General features: G+C 52.0%; 1 protein-coding gene across 3 annotated transcripts in view; it reads right to left on the reverse strand.

Moving 5' to 3' along the window:
* Nucleotides 1-3,634: 3,634 nt before the first annotated feature.
* The window catches only part of LOC128096839 (regulating synaptic membrane exocytosis protein 3), a 36,513-nt gene continuing 21,942 nt past the window's right edge, over nucleotides 3,635-18,205 (reverse strand). For all 3 annotated transcript variants that reach the window (XM_052716873.1, XM_052716876.1, XM_052716874.1), the window contains exons 3-8: nucleotides 17,091-17,338; nucleotides 11,879-12,020; nucleotides 8,280-8,389; nucleotides 6,384-6,485; nucleotides 6,007-6,146; nucleotides 3,635-4,157 (exon numbers count right to left, since the gene is read on the reverse strand). In XM_052716873.1, the coding sequence (XP_052572833.1) occupies nucleotides 3,939-4,157; nucleotides 6,007-6,146; nucleotides 6,384-6,485; nucleotides 8,280-8,389; nucleotides 11,879-12,020; nucleotides 17,091-17,307 (930 nt within the window). In that variant the 5' untranslated portion in view covers nucleotides 17,308-17,338 and the 3' untranslated portion in view covers nucleotides 3,635-3,938. The remainder of the gene's footprint in view (nucleotides 4,158-6,006; nucleotides 6,147-6,383; nucleotides 6,486-8,279; nucleotides 8,390-11,878; nucleotides 12,021-17,090; nucleotides 17,339-18,205) is intronic.

Raw genomic sequence — 18,205 nt, forward strand, 5'->3', positions numbered from 1 at the left:
AGCCCTTTGTCAGAGAACAAGGACCTTCCCTTGGGCATGCCAACGTCTGATCTGTGTGTGTCCAGCTCCACCGACAGAGCTGGTGCCCAAGGAGGCCAAGTTGCTCTCTTGGCATTCACTGACATTGCTCTGAGATGCTCAGGCACTCTCAAAATGACCCTTTCCCAGCCAGGCCAGGCTGATCCGGCCACCATCGAGCCACACCTGATTGGATGGGGCTCCCCTGCTCTCTGATGGTGGTTAATCTCCCCAGCCTCTTTGGACCTGGCCTAGAAGCAGAGCAGACTGGAGGGAGAAGGCAGGGAAAGAGTCTACATTTCCATCTCCTCCTCTCTGACCATCCAGCGGAAGATGATGCAGGAGAGGGGGCACATTCAAAAGAATGTCTATGTGTCAGGACATTGGAGACAACTGAGGAGCAGGAGAGAAGAGGAGGTGGTAGGGAAGCACCTCCCCGTGGCCACTACAGAAATGCTGCTGGACAAGCTTTCAGGCCCCACCTGAAGTACCACATCTCCCCACACTGTGGAGAGCAACCTCGGTCAAAGGCAGCGACTTCTTAAAAGAGTTTGCACAGTGCTGGATGCAATCGGAGAAACACAGAAGAGCAGCCTTGCTGGGGCGTCACTGCTTCCTAGGGCAAGGGTGATGGAGAACATGAGGTATCAGGAGCTCTGGGTCCCCGGGGAAGCAGAACCTGCAGTGTGAGGCCCCTGGGTATGACAGGGCTCCTGGGAACACAGTTGAGGATTGTGCTACATTTCATTTCCATAGAAATGCCCTGGGAGGGCTCAATTGTCTTTAAAAAAACAAAACAAAAAACAAAACAGAGGCTGCTGGTCTCCCCCAGGCTGGCAGTAAAGGAAGAGCTGGCATGCTTCCTTGGTGGGGGGTCGAGCCCCTGGGAGAGTTAGCTTGACCCCAGTGCAGGACCACCAGGCACCACCTCCCCTGCCTCTCCAGAGCTTTCCTTGGTCTTCCCTCTACCCAATGGCATGCTGGCACTGCCCAGGACCCGCTGAATAGGTGATCCTCAGTAGAGCTGGGTGGGAGGAGAGACTGGATGAGAGCCTTTGGAACGGATTCTTCCCCAAAGGACCAAATATCCCCTTGTCAAACCAAGCCTTGGCCCATTTCCTAGAGAATGTTTCCCATCACAGAGTCCCATCTCTGCCTTCCTTGTAGGGAAGGAATCTGTTAAAAAGTGGGACAGGCTGAGCAGGGCAGAAATACAGAGACACATGCTCTGAGTCATTCATCACTGCCCACAGCCCAGCATCTCTCGCTGCAGGGTTACTCCTGTCTCAGCCACAGCGCTGATGAATCTGGCCTGCCTAGAGGAGGTGGGACAACTGAGTTCCACTCCTGTGACCACTGCCGCCTGGGGCAAGGGGTTATGTGAGGTGGCCCGCTGGTGAGGGAACTCACCAGGACCCAGTTACTTCTTGACCCATTGTCCTTTCCTCAGAGGGCAGATGGCTCCCAGCCCAGACAAGTCACACTCCTCTTCTGAGACAGGGCTATCTCTAGAATGGTATCCCAGTGGAGCCCTGCAGCCAGGGTGCTGAGAAACAGACCTTTAAATCCAGCCCCTCTATCACATGGACATACTAGCCTTACACACCCCACATGTGTGGGCAAGAATCTAGGTGGATTACTTCTTCAGTGTTAAAAGGAGTGAATTTCTCAAGATCAATTGGGGGGGGGTTACCTTCCATGAGAGGGGTGGGACAGCCAAGTCATCTCCTAGGCAGTTTACAGCCACCGACTGTAGGCAGGCAGGTCAGCAGGAGTTCCCAGCACATCATCATCCCCTGTGCTAAGCCTCCTAAATGAGAAACTCCAAGGCCGGAAGCCCCTCTGCTAGCAGCTCCCACTTCTGGAGGTGACTCAGTGCTACCTCAGCAAAGGTCTATGCTGTCAGTGGGTTACTGAGCCTCCTCCACTCCAGATGGCTTTCACACCATCCGGAGGATAACTGCTTTACAGGTGCACACGCCACAAGCAAGAGGAAAACAGCCCTTTGCAAGCCAGTTTCCTCCTTGCCCCCTACCCGTTAAGGCTCAGAGGCCAGAGCACTTCGCCTCGTGTCTAGTGACATGGGAGATACATATACTCCCAGCCGGCAAGGCTGGCAAGGGAAACGTCACTGGTCACTACCTCACTCACCTGCCTGCGCAGACATCCTCAGTCCTGTTCACTATCTTCCGCCTCAACCCCAGTTTGTGTGGGGGCTTCTTCACTATCTTTCTTTGCAAGGAGGGTGCAGGACTCTGACTACGGGGAGGTCTTTTGGGCTGGGCTGGCTTTATATACCCCAGCTTTGGTACAAATGGAATTCACACACGGGCCAAGGATTTTTCACAGTTACCCTGGTAGCTCTCACTTGCCTAGGGACTTGGGCTAGAGGCATGGCCACACTTGGAGATGGGCTAGAAGAGAGGCAGAAAGAGAGCCTTCCTCTACCCTACCCCCCACCACCCCTCCTCCTTCCTATTGGACATGGACCAGGGCTGCTTTGCCATCTCCCAGGCAACCTCCAATTCCACCCCATAGCTAAAGAGGAGAGGAACGGGTACGACATCCCAGAGCTAGCCTTTAGTATTAACAGCCATCTCAGGCTCAAGCCCAGGCACTAGTCCCTCCAACAGGGTTCTCAGTGGTTGGGAGGAGCCCCAACCGGACAAGGGAACGGGGTAGTAAAGCAGAGGCAGCTGGGGTGCCTAGTGCAGGCCACTGCCCAGAGGAGCAGAGGGCCACTCAAGAAAGGCAGGGAGGTGAGGGGTAAGTATTGCTGGTACAGAGCTGGTGACAGAGGCACCCTCGAGTGCAGAGCCAGGCTGCTCATGGAGTTAGGAGGCTGTGTGTCAGAACCCCAGCTGGGGACTGGTGTCTAGAGATGAGCAAAGAAAGCAGAACCCTGAAGAACGCTTCATGCGGCTAATCCCCAGGCCAGACAGGGCTCTTGACAGTGGCTCAAAACAATTCAGCCTTAGTCCCCCTGACTTCAGCAAGCAGCCCTACCCATGACACCTCTTACCAAGCCATGCTCCCTCAAGGATAAGTCCAAAAGGGGCCAGGCCCATCCTTGATGTCCGAGAAGGCCATCTGATTTGACAGAAACCCCCCTGGGCCCACTAGGGGAGCTCCTTTGGCATGCTGGAGCACACTCCAGCAGAGGGGAGGCCAGGCCATAGCACGTCCTCCAGTGTGTCTGGCCAGCACCCTGGAACTCAGCTCTCCTGTACTTGGCCTGTAAGAAGGTGCCAGCCCCAGGGAGAAACACTCTCAAGGCCCCTCCTCCCCAGACATCCTGTCTTCCTGGGGGCTGGGCCAGGGCGATGAGTGAGCATGCCACATGCTTGTGGAGTGCATTCAATGGGATGGTGGCCAGCACGGCTGGGGGCGGGAGAAGAGACTGGATTCCTAGAGGGCATCAGGTATGGTCAGCTGCAATGGATGCTGCATTCCTCAAAAAAGAGCAGCAATGCTGGGAGAGGAAGGAAACAAAAGACAGGACAGGAAACCAAGTGGAGACCAGAGACAAGAACCAGGCCGGGACCAAGCAAGGCCCACCAGTGGCCACATCCCCTACTTCCACCCCTGGAGACTCCAGGGACGAGATGTGTCCACATGATGCTCCTTTGGATTCTTTCCAGCAAGATACAGAGGTGTGGACTGCAGTCCATGTGGTCACCAGGACTGACTGTACCCAGACAAATGGACAGATAAAATGTGGTCACACACGCGCACACACACACACAGACACACAAACACACACTACAGTCTCCACTACCAGCTGGGACAAGCCCAGCGGCCAACAGGCATGCAGCAGGGCGAGGGGTCCAGAAAGACATGGAGACTATGTACAGGGGGCAGTGTGGCCAGCAGGCTCCCTTCCCCCTCCAGCCCCTGGCCTCTTGTCCTCAGTGAGGTCCTTAGGAGCACGAGGGGGAGGGGCTGGTGGCACTCTCCAAAGAGGACTGGGACAGGCGCCTGGTAAGGGATCCGAGTGTGGAGTCAGCCACAGAGGATGTGGGGAAGAGTTTGTACCAGCCCGTGACAGCAGCACTTAGGTCCAACTCGTCCAGCATGATCTGGGCCATACCCATGAAGCACTTGTGGTCCATACGGCCGTAGTCTCCCCAGACGATCACCTGGCAGAAGGAGGGGGAAGGGGGAAGCACTGAACCTCCAGGACTGGGCAGCGGGCCCAGGACCTACCAGCTTCCCGAGGGCACAGATGGGAGAGTCAGAATTAAAAACAATACGGGCATGTACTTTCTGAGTGCCTGGGACATGGCAGACTGTATCCTATGGGGGCCATGCATCATCTCAACTGTTGTAACAAGTATTTTTTCACCCCTGTGGCAGGGTTTAACTAACCAACACAATGCCCCACAGTGATCTGGGATTAGATCCTGGGTGGATCTGGTTCCAGACCTCCTAGCACCCCAGGCAGCAGCTCTTGCCACAAAGGAACAGACGTGTTCAGGGCCCGGGTCATAGGGTCATAGCTGCGGCCCTGCTGCTGGCTGCTGTGGGCCTCAATAAGGCCCTTGCCCTGACTCTCTCCATCTGGAATTCGAGGAGGAAGAGATTGGCTCAATGAGTTTTCAAACATTTTTAAAAACAGCCATCTGATATTGGGCCTCTGCCCCAGAACCCCAGAGTTCTGCAGCCCTTCGGTTGTAACCCCATGGGCCCTTAGGACAGAACCCCATCACAGCTCAGAGGAACAGCCTGCTACGAGTTGGACAAGCTGGAGGATTAAAAACATCAGAGGTGGATTCCTGAAAGGGGATTATGGGATTCCAGGCTCTTCCTCGGCTTTCCAAGCGCCCCGAGGTGAGCAGCTGTCTCCACAGCCCCAACCGGCAGTGGACTTGAGTCTCCAAACCTCACCCAGAATAATCTTTTCTCCTTTAGAATGAATCTTGAGTGTTTGTTACAAATAAGTAAGCCAGGCTTCAGGCAAGGCAAGCCACCACCACTTTTAACTTGGTGGGTGTCTGCCTATGTGCAAACTCTTAAACGTTTTTAAAAATATGTATGTGCATGCATAAACATGAGTGAAGGTTCCCACAGGGGCCAGAGGCACTGGGACCTCCTGGAGCTGGAGCCAGAGGCAGTTGTGAGTCACCCTGACATGTGTGACAGGAACTGTCTTCTACAACAGTGGTGCATGCTCTTAACCTCTGGGCCATCTCTTCTCCGCACATCCTAACCACAATGAGTGTCAAGCAGTTGAGCCAAGAAAGTCAGGTAGGCCCATGTGAACTCAGGTTCATCTACTGAAGAGGCGCAATGAGGCGACACCCGTCCCTCATGCTCATCAGGAAAAGCCACCGATATATTGTTTCATTCTCAAGGAGCTGGCTGGCCCGAGAGTCACCCCCGACTTGGGCTCAGTTCTGTTCATCACTCAACTGAGCAGGCCCTTCATCTTTCTGAGACCCCGCCTCCTCGTTTGCAAAATGGGGAAACCACACCTCCTTCCCAGGATCACCTCTGAGGAAGACATAAATCATTCTAGAAAGTGCCTAGCAACACCCAGCACCCAGTGAGGGACAAGGCACAGGTAGGAAAGGTAGGAAAGTGGAGGCGGCCCGCGAATAAAGCCTGGTTCTCCTGCCCAGCTGGGAGAATGGGGAGCTATTTCACTATCGCCCAAAACCCTCTGAACTGTTGGGGAACAAAAGCATGGGCTGCGACATTAAAACAGAGGGGAACAGGAAGAGGGAGGGAAGGAGGTGGGGAGAGAAAGAAAAAGGGGGCTGGCGAGATGGCCCAGCAGGTGAAGTGCTTTCCACAGAAGCTGAAGGACCTCAGTTCAATGCCCGGAAGCCACGTCAAGGTGAAGGAGAACTGACTCCACGCTACATGTGTGCCTCCCAAGTGCACGTGCACCCACCCCCCCACGATGACAAAGAAGAGGCGAAGTAAATGAATGCACCTGGTTCAATGCTTGACCTGAACTTGAGCGTCCACCCTGTAAACACTGACCTGCAGAACCTTGCCTTGGGGCCCCTCGTCAAAGAGCAGAGCCTGCTGGTACAAGGGATCACAGGTCTTCTTGGCCACCTTCGTTTTTTTCTTGGCTACACATGCCCCGTTCTCCAGCAGGTAAGCCTTGATATAGGTGGCTGAAAATGAAGGAGCATGGTTGGGAGAGATGCCATAGCCTGCCCCCACCCTCCAGGTGGTTCTGGTGGGGTGTGGGGGTGGGGTGAGCTGGCCCAGCTTGCTCACCAACCTTCCATCCAGGCAAGGTGTGAATCACTGTCCACAGCACTGCTTTAGGGCACCGGTGAGCTGAGGACTTGCTAGTATCCCATCCCTGCCAAGACCCTTCCTCACATCTCCCAGCAGCTCAGCCTCACCTGGGAGGGATTTGGAGCCTGGTTTGGGGGTCAGGCCCCGAGCTTCGATCACTTCCACCTCCAGCTGGCCGCTCCGGTCCATGATGGCAATGTGCACGTCTCCTGCAAGGGAAAAGAACAGAAGTCCAGGTGAAGTCAGATGGGGCAGGCTGGAAGATGAAACGGAGACCACCACCCTGCGGGGGATGCTGCGGGGTCCCTGGAAAGGGACTGTGACAGAGCATGCTGCACATGTTGAAACTGCTACTTCAAAGGGACTAAGAAACACTGTGATAGGCTGTGGGGGAAGGACCCTCAAGGGACACATGCTCAGGTCATAACTAAGGGCTACCGAACTCTTACCTATGTCTGGTGGACTGGGGGCTTCTGCTTCGCTACACAGAACAGGCAAGTCTGGGAGGCAGAGCCTACACAGCAGCCCTCAGCCAGTCTCTTTATTATATGTCAGACAGATACCAAGAGAGTATCCACGCGAAGAGACGCTAAGCTACGAGCCTGCCCAGGACATCTTTGACCCTGGACAAAGGGAGTAGGGCGGGCCCCCCATCACCTGCACGCTGAAAGCCAAGAGCTCATAACTTACTCCAAAAAGGTATGGGCTTCAGTCACGCTGACTTCCAGGATCTCTTAGCTTTGCTCATTGTGGGGGAGCTAAGTTTAGAACTACACAGTGGTTGTTTGGAACACCCTTCCAATGGGTGTAGAATTATAAACTTCATCTCCACCCCCCAAAAGAAAATTAATTGAGTTAGACTTTGAGTTCAGTCAACCATCATCGTCAACGTGTTATTATTGGCATTTATATACTTTGGGGGCAGGAATTCACCACATTCAGAGACACCTCGAAATTTATCCTCCTCCTCCTCCCTCCAGTGATTCCCGACCTTGGCAAGGAGACCATCAATCTATCACAACATGCCTAACCGGGAATGTACACTTGTCTTTCCTGGTTTGGAACACAAGGGGGCACCACACACACAAAATATTCTACGTTCTGATGGGTCAGTAAAGATTATGGAAGTGGCTGGCACTTCTCGGTGTGTGTAGGGATAAGGGATTGGGATAATGAGCAGGCTCCAGTACCAACCAAAATCTCGGAATTAAACAAATTAAACAAATCTAATACCCAAGGCCAGAAGAGAGTGGACCTTGACTCTGAGGGTCTTGTGGACCCCTCTTCCAAGGAAGGATAGTGCCACATACAGAGTCCTAAACTGGCACAGAATCCCAGCTCCACTGTCAGCATTCACTTCCCTCTTCTGCTGTGAGGGTCAAAGGTCAAGAACCATCAGGATGGGGTTGAGTAGAGACACCTGGATCAGGCAAAGCTCAGGCCAAACTGATGGGGAAGCCTGCCTGAACATGGGGAGGGGGAAGCTTGAGAGCGGCTAAGAGGACCCGATGTGGGCTTTGAGAAGAGCTTCCTAGCTGACAGAAAGAGAGATGAGAAAATTACTAAAGGTCCCTCAGTGCCAGATGCTGTTGGGCGTAACAAGTCCAATTAGCCACAGTTCCTAAGGAGAACACTAAAATGCTTTATAGAAAGTATCTAGCAGGAGCTCAGAAAGGGTGATGAGATTGGAGAACTAAAGTAGGAATTACTGATTCCATTTTCCCGATGAGGAAACCGAGGCTCAAAGAAGGGTCGTGACTTACTTGTCCAAGGTCAGAGAAGGTAAATCAACAGGAGCCAACAGTGTCTACACAGCAGGGGAGGGTGACTGCGGGGGGGGGGGGGGGGGTGGGGGGGGCGCAGGGGCAGTCTGGAGAAACTGCTGCTGAACAGTGAGGAGAGAAAGGCTGGGACCCTGGCCCCTCCTGCTGCCTGCCCCTGCCGTACACAGGGCCTCACTGCTGTGCCCCCCACACCCTGCTTGTCCTTCTTCCAAGACTTACCCATGGGGGGTGTGGCCAGTGTTTGTCGCCCCACAATCTGGGCTGGTCCCAGGCCATCCAGAAAATCACTGAACTGGCTTTCAGCTCCAAGCCGTGTGGGGAAAATAAACCTGCAGAAGGAAGCAGAGGGCACGTGAGGGTAGCAGGGGGGTTAGCGGCGGGGATGGATGCAGAGGCCCTACATCCAGGGAGCTGTGCCTCCGTTTCTCGCCTGTACACTGTGGCTAGATTACTCTAACTGGGAGTGAACACCTGTTCATTTCTGCATGTTGAAGAAAAATACTTCAGGCTTCGTGTTTTTAGACAGTCCCACTGTGTACTTCTGGCTAACCTAGAATTCACTATGTAGCCCAGGCTGGCCTCAGATTCATGACAATCCTCCTGCCTTAGCCTCCCAAGTGGGTAACAAGCAGGTCCCATAGTATCTGGCGTGGAAAAAGATACTTTAATATTATTAAAGAGACTAATGAAGATATTTAAGGCATTAGATCCCTATTTTTATTTATTTCTTGAGGACTTGTGCATTGCAAGCTGGCTTCAGACTAATGATGAAGCCAAGGTTGGCCTGGAATTCCTAATCCTTCTGGGATTACAGGCATGTACCAGTATGCCCAGCTTATGCAGTGCTAGGGACGGACCCCAGAGCTTCATGCTTGCTGGATGGACATGCTACCAACTGAGCTACATCCCAACCCAAGCCCAGAGATTTCTGAAGTGATCATTAGAGGGCAGAGCATCCTCATGAGAGCATGCCAAAGCCAAGAATGAGAGACAAGCTGGAGGGACTCTTACTGCCTGAATAAGTTCCAAGAACTGAGGTTTGATTATTTTTTTTTTTTAACCAGAAATTTAAAATCCAAATCAATAAGGTGAGGTGGCTCTCAAAACGGCAGCTGAGACCAAAATAACCTAACGATGAGGTTGAGATGAATGGCAGGTGATTGTGGGTGGTCCGTGACTGGAGGGGAGGGGGCTGGAAATAGTAACAAGAAAAACTGACAGTGATTGAAAGCGGGCCAGCCGCCAGCAGCGCATTGAACGTTCCACGTGCCTTACATCATTAATCCTTACAACCAGGCCGTGTGGTAGGAACCATTATCCAATTTCACAGATGAAACAGACATTTCCAAGAGGTAAGAGACTGGCCTTGTCTGCAACAGGGATGACACCTGGCTCACCGGGGGATGGTGTGGGGGAAACGGTCTAGACACATGAGGTACAACAATTGGCAATGAATTTTGCTTCTGCCTCTGCGGCTGCCATCATGTCCTCAGCCCCAGATGTTCTGGGCACGGCCAACAGGGACAGCTTGCCCAGGGGCCACAGTGAACTCGAATATGCAGATCTTTTAGGGGCAGCCATGAACGGTGGGTCAGAGAAGAGTCCCTGTTGGACAGTCTGGAGTAGGGGCTCCAGTGGCTAGTGACGGGCAGCGGGGAGCAATGGGTTTGTGGGACAGACCCTGCATTTCTCTTAGAAGGCTCATCTTCCCCCCTTAGGAAGAGGCTTCAAGGCATCTACTTTTATTAATCATGATCAACAATAGCCTAGTGTCATTCTTTTTTGTATCAGGGTGGGTACATATGTGCTGGTGTGTGTGTGTGTGTGTGTGTTCAAGAGCCAGAGGTCATCATTGGGTGTCTTCCTCAATCACTTTCTAGCTTAATTGTTTAGACAATCTTTCACTGAACCTGGAGTTTGTAGATTTGGAGAGACCGGCTGCTAGCAAGTGCTAGGGATCCCCCTGTCTCTGTCTCCACGATAACGGGGTTATAGGCACGTGCACAATTACATCCGGCCTTTTTACATGGGCGCTGGAGACCCCCATTCTGGTTCTTGTGTGTGTGTACAGCAAGCCTTTCACTGACCGAGCCTTCTCCCTCTCATTTCTTGGCCTTCCTCCTCCTCTCTCCACCCACCCCTCTTTCATTGACCCAATGCCCCTTGTAGTCCAGGCCGGTTTGGAACTCACTATGTAGTCAAGTCTCTAACCTTAAACTCTTGGTCCTGCCTCCACTTCTCAAGGGCTGGATTTACAGGTGTGCACCACCCCACCCGCCCTGGTGTCACATTCTTATGACAATGAGACCTCAGAAGAAAAAAAGAGATGTAGACTCAAAGTCTCAGAACTGGGGTGCATGGGGTGTGTATGTGACTGGTATACGGTGTGGAGATTATGAATAAAGGTTATGGAATCAAGTGACCTTAGTGTAAACAATGGCCTGTGTCTTAAGAATTGTGCCTGTGGGTAAAGAGCCTCTGCCATTCAGGAGCTTCGGTTCCCTCATTGTACATGGAGACATGGATGGTTTCCAAATTCACTCAGGTTGGGCACAAGTGTTAAATGATCATAGCACATGGCTTCCAGAGAGGGGGTCACTAGCCTAAGGTACACATCAATGCTCTGTACAAGGCAGGAGGTAGTAAATGCTAATGGCTACCTGTTTCCATGTTAGAAGGTACAGGTGGCCATCTGTACCTACGGGTTTTGCATCTGTGGATTCAAGCAACCACAGACTGAAAGTATTAAAAAAAAGGTTGTCTGTACTGAGCACAGACTCTTTTTTTATCATTATTCCTTAAACAATACAGTCTAGGCTGGGAATTGGGGTGTACACCTATAATACCAGTGCTTAGGAGGCTGAGGCAGGAGGATTCTGAATTTAAGGCCAGCCTGAGCTTTATAGTGAGACCGGTATAACAGGTATCACTATTGCATTTAGCTTTGACTGGGTGTTACAGGTGATCAAAAGAGGACCTGATCACACAGGAGGATGGGTACAGCGAGTATGCGAACACCGTACCAGTCAGTGTACTGAAGGGATACAAGAAGCTGTGGGTTTTAGATCCATGGGAGGTCTTGGAACCAATCCCACAGGGATGCCAAAGGGTCCCTGTACAGGAGTAAGGACAGTCACTGAATACTAAATAAGCCACTGGAGCCTGACACTGAAAATTATAGGGCCTTGATGAAAGAGAAGCAGAAAATCTACCAACTCCAATTCAGAACAGATCTGGAGGGTATCTAAGCAGTGACTGTCAAACGCTCACTCCAACTCTCATGCAAAAACAAACAGGCTGCCAACACCACAGCCCACTGCTGACCTATGCCGTCCTGAAAGAACCCTGCTACACAGGCTACACCTGTGTCTTCTAGTTCTTTCTCTAATGCTGCTTTTGACCCACTACAGCGATCTTACTTCCTGCCTATGAGTCACAAGGTAAGATGTGACTGTTCTAAAAACATGGATCTAGTCCAATTTTCTTCCTTAATCTCCAAGCAAGGTGATTTATAAAGATTTCACACAACTAAGCCATGAAAATGAGTTTAGGCTTAAAAGGAATTTAGGGTCACATTTTCCTTCCTGCTCGTCTCCTCTGGAGCAGGGTGTAGGGTGGGAGATGGGAGGCAGGAAACCCAAGTTCCCTCCTGAAATGAAAGAACCAATGATGGGCTCCAGGTCCTCTGGGGTGTTCTGTTGGGAGCCATGGGAAGACCTGGGCCCAGGGACCAGACAGCTAGGAGAGGGGAAGGGGAAGCCAGGGCAGGGAGGTATGCAGACATCTTGGCTGGAAACCAAATTGGCAGGTGCACGCACGTGCCCTCGGAGCTGTTGCTGTTGGTACTCCCATCAGTAGACTCCCGGCTGCCCTGGCGCGTCACCCGGCTCCGCATCTCCACCGCAATGCCAGTCTCCGTGCTCCGGCGGATGTTGCTGCGCAGCTTCTTAGTGGCCCCTTCTGGGGTCCCCAACCCAAGAAGAGAGAGGGAACAAGGTCAAAACATGGCGTAGGCTTCTCGAAGAGTGCTACTAAAGTGCTGCTCTGGACAGAGAAGCAGGCGGGCATTTGCCCAGGCTGGGACACCACTGAGCTGACCCCTGGCCCAGCCCAGGGTAATGATACAGAGAAAGCTGCCCAGAGACATGCTGCGTGCCCCCAGAGAAATGCAGCTGTAGGTAGAGTCCTGCAGCGGAAGGGCCCTCCCCCTCCACGGGGTTCTCTTGACTCTGCCTTCCCATTCTGTTCAGCCTCAGCCCCCAAACTTAAGAGTTGCTCCTTCCTCTCACTTCTGGAAAGTTTGTCTGTTCTGGGATTCCCAGATTTATTTTCTCTCTTTTGGATTCCTACCAGACCCCAAACCCACCACCTCTCTGCTGCCCTAGAAAAACCCCCATTGGAAGCCTGACCATTTGAAGTTGGCCTTCTCAAGGTAAGTCTGAAAAGGAGAGCATCACAACCGTCAAGCTGGACCTTGGAAGGCAAGATTGCAGGTGGGTGGGGCGGCTAGCTTAACCTGAGGTTGGATTTGAGAAGGTCCACAGCAGGCCCCTTCCCCTGTCTCTGCTCCTTCTATTCAGGGGCCCCCCAGCCCCCTCCTCAGCCCTGCAGGAAACACAGGGCACTTTCCCTCTCTGAGTAGCACGCCAGCCTGCCTGGGTTTCCATGGCAACCTCCTTAGCATTGCAGTGTGGTCCCTCCAGACAGCTCTCCTCCTGGGCGGGGGTGGGGAGGGGAGACAGGCTGGGGTTTTGCAGGGACTCCCCTGCTAAAGCTTGATTGCTGAGCAACTTGATGGGGAGGAGAGTGGCACTCAGACGAGTCGGTACCAAAGGGGCCATTTGCTGCCACCAGTCACAGGCCCAAGAAAATGGTTAGTTGAGTGGCCTGCAAGGGTGCCTAGGGCAGGGTAACGGCACATTTATACCTGAAGGCAGCCAGTAGTAGGCTGCGGAGAGAATGTTCAAGTCCACAGCTTGGGAAAAGAAGGCCTCTGCTCTTCCTATTTTGCCCCACTTACCCTTCAGGAAGTCCCCACTGGATGAGAGAAGGTCAGGAAGGCAAATACCAGCAGATAAGGTGGTGGAGGGGAGGTGATGGGAACAGGGGCAACATACAGAAAGATGTGTTCTCTAGACTCAGTGCAAGCTATCAGAATAGCTAGCATATTTGGGAATCGACACACACACACACACACACACACACACACACACACACACACAGAGTCATTTTAGTTCAGGCATATTTCTCTTACACATGCATAAGACAGACACACAGGAGTACTGACTATCACATATATGAATACAATAACTTCATGTATGATACCATGTGTCTGTCTACACAAAGTCACACAGGCCCTCCAGGTCTCACATGGATACAGGATACAGTGTACACTGTCACACAGGTGTATATATATATATGATTTTTAATACCTAGAAGTGAGCCCATCTACTCACCACACATCATGATGTCCACCCACACATGGTATGTGACCTACCATGGGACTCTCTCTGTCCCTGGCTCCTAAATGCCTCATCCCCTCTAACCCAGTTAGAAGACAGATGGCCGTGGGGGGGGGGGGGACTGAAAGTCACCCTGCCTCCCCCTCACATCCTCACCCCCTCAACACACGCTCTTTTAGAGCCTGGGAAAGCTCTGGCCCATTTGGAAGTGAAATTACCTTCTTAGTTAGATAAGATTTGCCCAACCCAGTGTGAGCGGCTGTGAGTGGGAAATGCGCAGAATCCTGAAAGGTCAGAGATTCTTCTCCAGGCCCCTCCACCATTTCACAGCTGAAGAGTCCAGGGTTGGGATGCCAAAGAGCTGGCTAGCCAGCCACCAGGCCCTCAGACCCCCTGCCTGACATGACACCCCCCTTCTGATGCTTCCTCTCTTGGAGGTGTGACTCAGCAGAGATTAAACTCCTGCCTATTCAGTGCTGGGAGAAAGGTCTTGCAAACTCAAGAGAGACCATCCCCCCACTGGCTTTGTTCCTGCTCAGCCTTGGCCCCTGCTGACCCAGGGAATAACTTTATGGTGTTTCTCTCTAGAGAACTGACTGGTCCACGCGGTTGCAATAATTCAGTGTTCCTTGGAGAAAGATTCCAGGAGCCATTCTACCTGTCCCGTCACATACAAAGAGGGGCAGTCATGGCCTGCGGCAACACTCTCTGTAGCTCAGGAGGGAAGGGTTCTGTCCTTGGTACTGGACATTTAGAAGTCCGCTTCCACCAAGCATGACCCCCTGGCAGGCTCAGCTTAATTGATGCCAGGCCAGATTTTACTTAGGTCCTAGGACCCCAAAACTCTGACCTCACTCTTCATTGCTCCTATAATTTAGAGAACTGATAGATCTCAAAGGAAGTTGGAAAGAGAGCACTGTTAGCTCCATTTTACAGAAGAGGAAACTGAGTCCCAACTAGAAAGTGACTTTTTGGCGGTTCCATGGAGATCTATGAAGCCAGAACAGGCCCTCTAAAGCACAGGGTGAGATTTGGGAGGTCTGCAATAGGGCAGAATGATGACAAAGTGGAGGAGTGCAGACAGGCAGGGGGCTAGAGGGAGGATGATGTTACGGACTAGACATTGCACTATGTGAACTGGGGCAAAGGAACCAAGAAGATCAAGGTGTCGATGAACCAGGAGAGTGGGGTTCTTGGAAAAAAAAAAAAAGATCTAGAGCTCCAAGGGCTAGGTCCAGGAGAGGAATTCTTCCTGACTCCCCATAGCCCAGCCCTACAGGGAATCAAGTCATTCCACTTGGGGCAACAGGGGCACCCTTCTGGGATCTTTTCTCAGCAGCAATCTCTGGTGAGTTGACCACATACTTGCCTACAGTCCCAGAGTCTCCCAGCCAGGATGATGCTCCAAGCTGAGGCACTGGCACACTCAAAGCTTGCATGCATACATGCACACACACAATTAAAAATAATAAAAATAAATCTTTTTTTTAATATCAACACTTTGCTGAGTGTCTCCCATGTGCCATTCACGAGAGGCTGGGAACCTTTGCATATCTATCTCACGTAATCCCTGGATAGATCTATAAAGCATATATTTTGTCTTCAAAAAACAAACAGTGGGCTCAGAGAAGGGAAGCAGCTTGCCTGAACTGTCCAGCTAGTAAATGTTGGGGTGTGGCTGCAAAGGCCAGCCTGAGGTCATTCCCCAGGGAAGTGCCTTCTCCTCAGGCTCTGGAAGTCTCGTAGATAAATGAGTACATCAGACTGGATGACCTGGAGGGCCCTTCCTGCTATGACATTCAGTGATTAGATGATTCACAGGGACCTGCACTTGGAAAGGCATCTGGGCAATTCCCCTGGCCCCAGACCCGGGGCCTTTAGTCATGCCCTTACACACCACAAAGACAAGGCATCCAGAGGCCCCAGCATCCTGTCTCTCCCCAAGGTAGCAGGTCTTCCTGGCATCTGCTCCCATCCCAGCCTGCTGCTGTCTGAAGCAACAACAGATCCCGCAATGCCTCCCAGTGACTCAGGCCTTGGAGACTGTCTCTCCCAGTCACTTTGCATACAAGACATCTTTGGGTCTGGAGCTGGATTCCTGTGCTTGTAATACCAGACACAGACCTCTAGGTTCCAACACCTCCAGGATTTTTTTTTTTTTTTTTTTTTTTTTAAATTTTTCAAGACAGGGTCTCTCTGTGTAGTTTTGGTGCCTGCCCTGGATCTTGCTCTGTAGACCAGGCTGGCCTTGAACTCAGAGATCCGCCTGCCTCTGCCTCCCAAGTGCTGGGATTAAAGGCGTGCGCCACCACCGCCGGCTCCTCCAGGACCTTCTAATCTTAATTCCCCCAGGTTGGTTTTATTCCAGCCCTCCTTGTCCCAGTCCAACTCCCCATCTTCCTGCTCTCCTCTCAAACCTACACTGCCCAGCCAAAGGTACTAATGACCTCAAGACTCTCCCCATCTAGTCTTGCCCTGAGCAGAAAGCACACGGGAGCCTGAGCACTGGAAAAGACCATCCCCTGTGTTCCTGTAGACAGCTTTGTAAAAATCTATTTTAAGGTCTGGAGAAGCACCCCCAAATACCAGCCCCATTGGGGCGTCTTGATGAGCATCCTCCCTGGATGCTCCAGCATTCTACCCTTCCCCACCCCCGTCCAGCTGCCTACTTGAAGGTTTTTGGGGGAAGTTGTTACTCTGAGCAAAATAAGCAGGAAGAGATTTTAAAACAAAGCCAGCTGGTGTCTGGACCAATGCCACAAATGGAGGTCTGGGTAGGGAGGACTGGCTCCTCTGTGATGTGGGGGCCACATGTGGCTGTGTGAGACAAGGTGGGTTCCCTCCCAAGTCTGAACATAACTGGAATTCTGTAGCCAGATGTCTGAAAATGCATACCCTATATATGAGGATGTATCGGCTAAGGCATATGTGTAGCTTTGTGAGGCGCATGTGCATCTAAGTGATGTGGGTCTTTTTGTCTGTGTTCAGAGAACCGTATTTAGAGTTTATTTGCAACCATGGACAGTGTAATGAGAATAACTGGACCATGATTTCCTGGCAGTATAAGTGGCTTATCTGAGCAAATGAACACTCTGGATCTGTCACTGCAGAAGCCATGTATTTGCGTCTCTCTTGTGACTCTGCAATACCTATGTGTGACTATGCAACTATATTTGTGGGGCTATTTGTCCTTAGGGGACTGAGAGATGACAACTAGGACAGGATCGTGAGGATGTCCGTCTATAAAAGTGTGGGGTCCCTTAGCATGGCTGTTTCAAACAACGTTAGTATGTGGAGGCGGCAGCATGTACAGAGCCGGAACTGGGAGGGACAACTAGGGCTTGAGTCTGAACTCCACCACCCGAAGCTGTGCAGTCTGGAGCACCTGACTTTCCCTCTCTGGGCTGTTCCTGCCTGCCAGTGAGGACTACAGAATGTCACGCATACTGGCCCATAAAGCACCCACAAAGTATGCATCTACCCTTAGTCCATGGGGACTCAGCAACACCCCACTCCCCTCCTCCTCACTCCTCCCCCTTCCCCGCTTCCTGGTGCCCACACCCCTCACCAGGCTGGGGGAGCTGCAGTGTGCTTTTGCTCCACTGGGTCAGGCCGACGATAGCCACCATCTTGGCACCCAGGCTGCTGCGTCGTTTCTTGGCCGTGGTGGTCCCGGCCCCACCCCCAGCTTGCTGGGATCCACAGATCTCGCCGCTGATGCTGGAGCTCCGTACCACGTTCCTAGAGGCCCCAGCTGAGGCTGGACCAGGCTCCCCGTTAAACATGGTCCTCAGGGCGGCAGGGCTTCAGGCAATTCTGAAGGTGAGCGAGAGAAAAAGGGAGTCCACATCACATCCCTGTGACTCTCCTGCTACTCCACCACTTCCTAGTTATGTGACTTTGGGTCATTCACTAGGTCTCTCTGAGGTGGTTAAGGATGAAATGAACGAATAAATCTCCAAGTCTGAGTCAATAAAACGTGGGCACTGTCACTTGTCTCGTGTGGATGAGGCCTGGGGTGTGAACCAACCCCAACCCCTCAACCCCTCTCCCAGCCTTGCAACAATCAGAACCGGCCTGGGACCTGGCTCTGTGCGTAAGATGCTTGCTGCCAAGCCTGACCTCAGTTCTCCTCCTGGAACTCACATAGTCCCAGGGATCTCAACTGCCAAAAGTTGACCTCTAACCTTCCCACACAAACTGTGGCACATGCGCACTACCCCCCCCCCAAATAAATAAATGTAATTTAAACATTTTAATATACCAAGTAAAACAACAAAACCCCTAGAGAACAAAAATGGAACTTTTAGAGCCTGGCTCTGGACAAGCAGCAGACAACTTCATTGGGCAGTAGAGACAGGCCTGGGGTGGAACTCCAAAGGCTTCCATCCACCAGCTGGGTAACTCTGTGACCAGACATGTTGGAGTTTCCACAAATGCCTTAGCAAAACAACAACAACAACGAAACCATCAAAGCCCTTTTACTTCCCAGGATGGCTTTAAGGATTAAATTAGGGACTTGTGTAAAATGCAAAGGACAGTGCCAAGGCAGGTTGGGCTCACAGTGAGTGACAAGAGCAGGAGCAGAAGTCTGTGCAGAGAGGGACAGAAAGGGCTGGCCCAGAAAAGCCTAAAGTGGAGTCAAAAATCACAGTCTCCTATACTTCAGACAGACCTCATTGT

The sequence above is a fragment of the Peromyscus californicus genome, unplaced genomic scaffold (assembly GCF_007827085.1).
Source record: "Peromyscus californicus insignis strain IS unplaced genomic scaffold, ASM782708v3 Scaffold_5__1_contigs__length_169319896, whole genome shotgun sequence".
NCBI classification, from domain to species: Eukaryota; Metazoa; Chordata; class Mammalia; order Rodentia; family Cricetidae; genus Peromyscus; species Peromyscus californicus.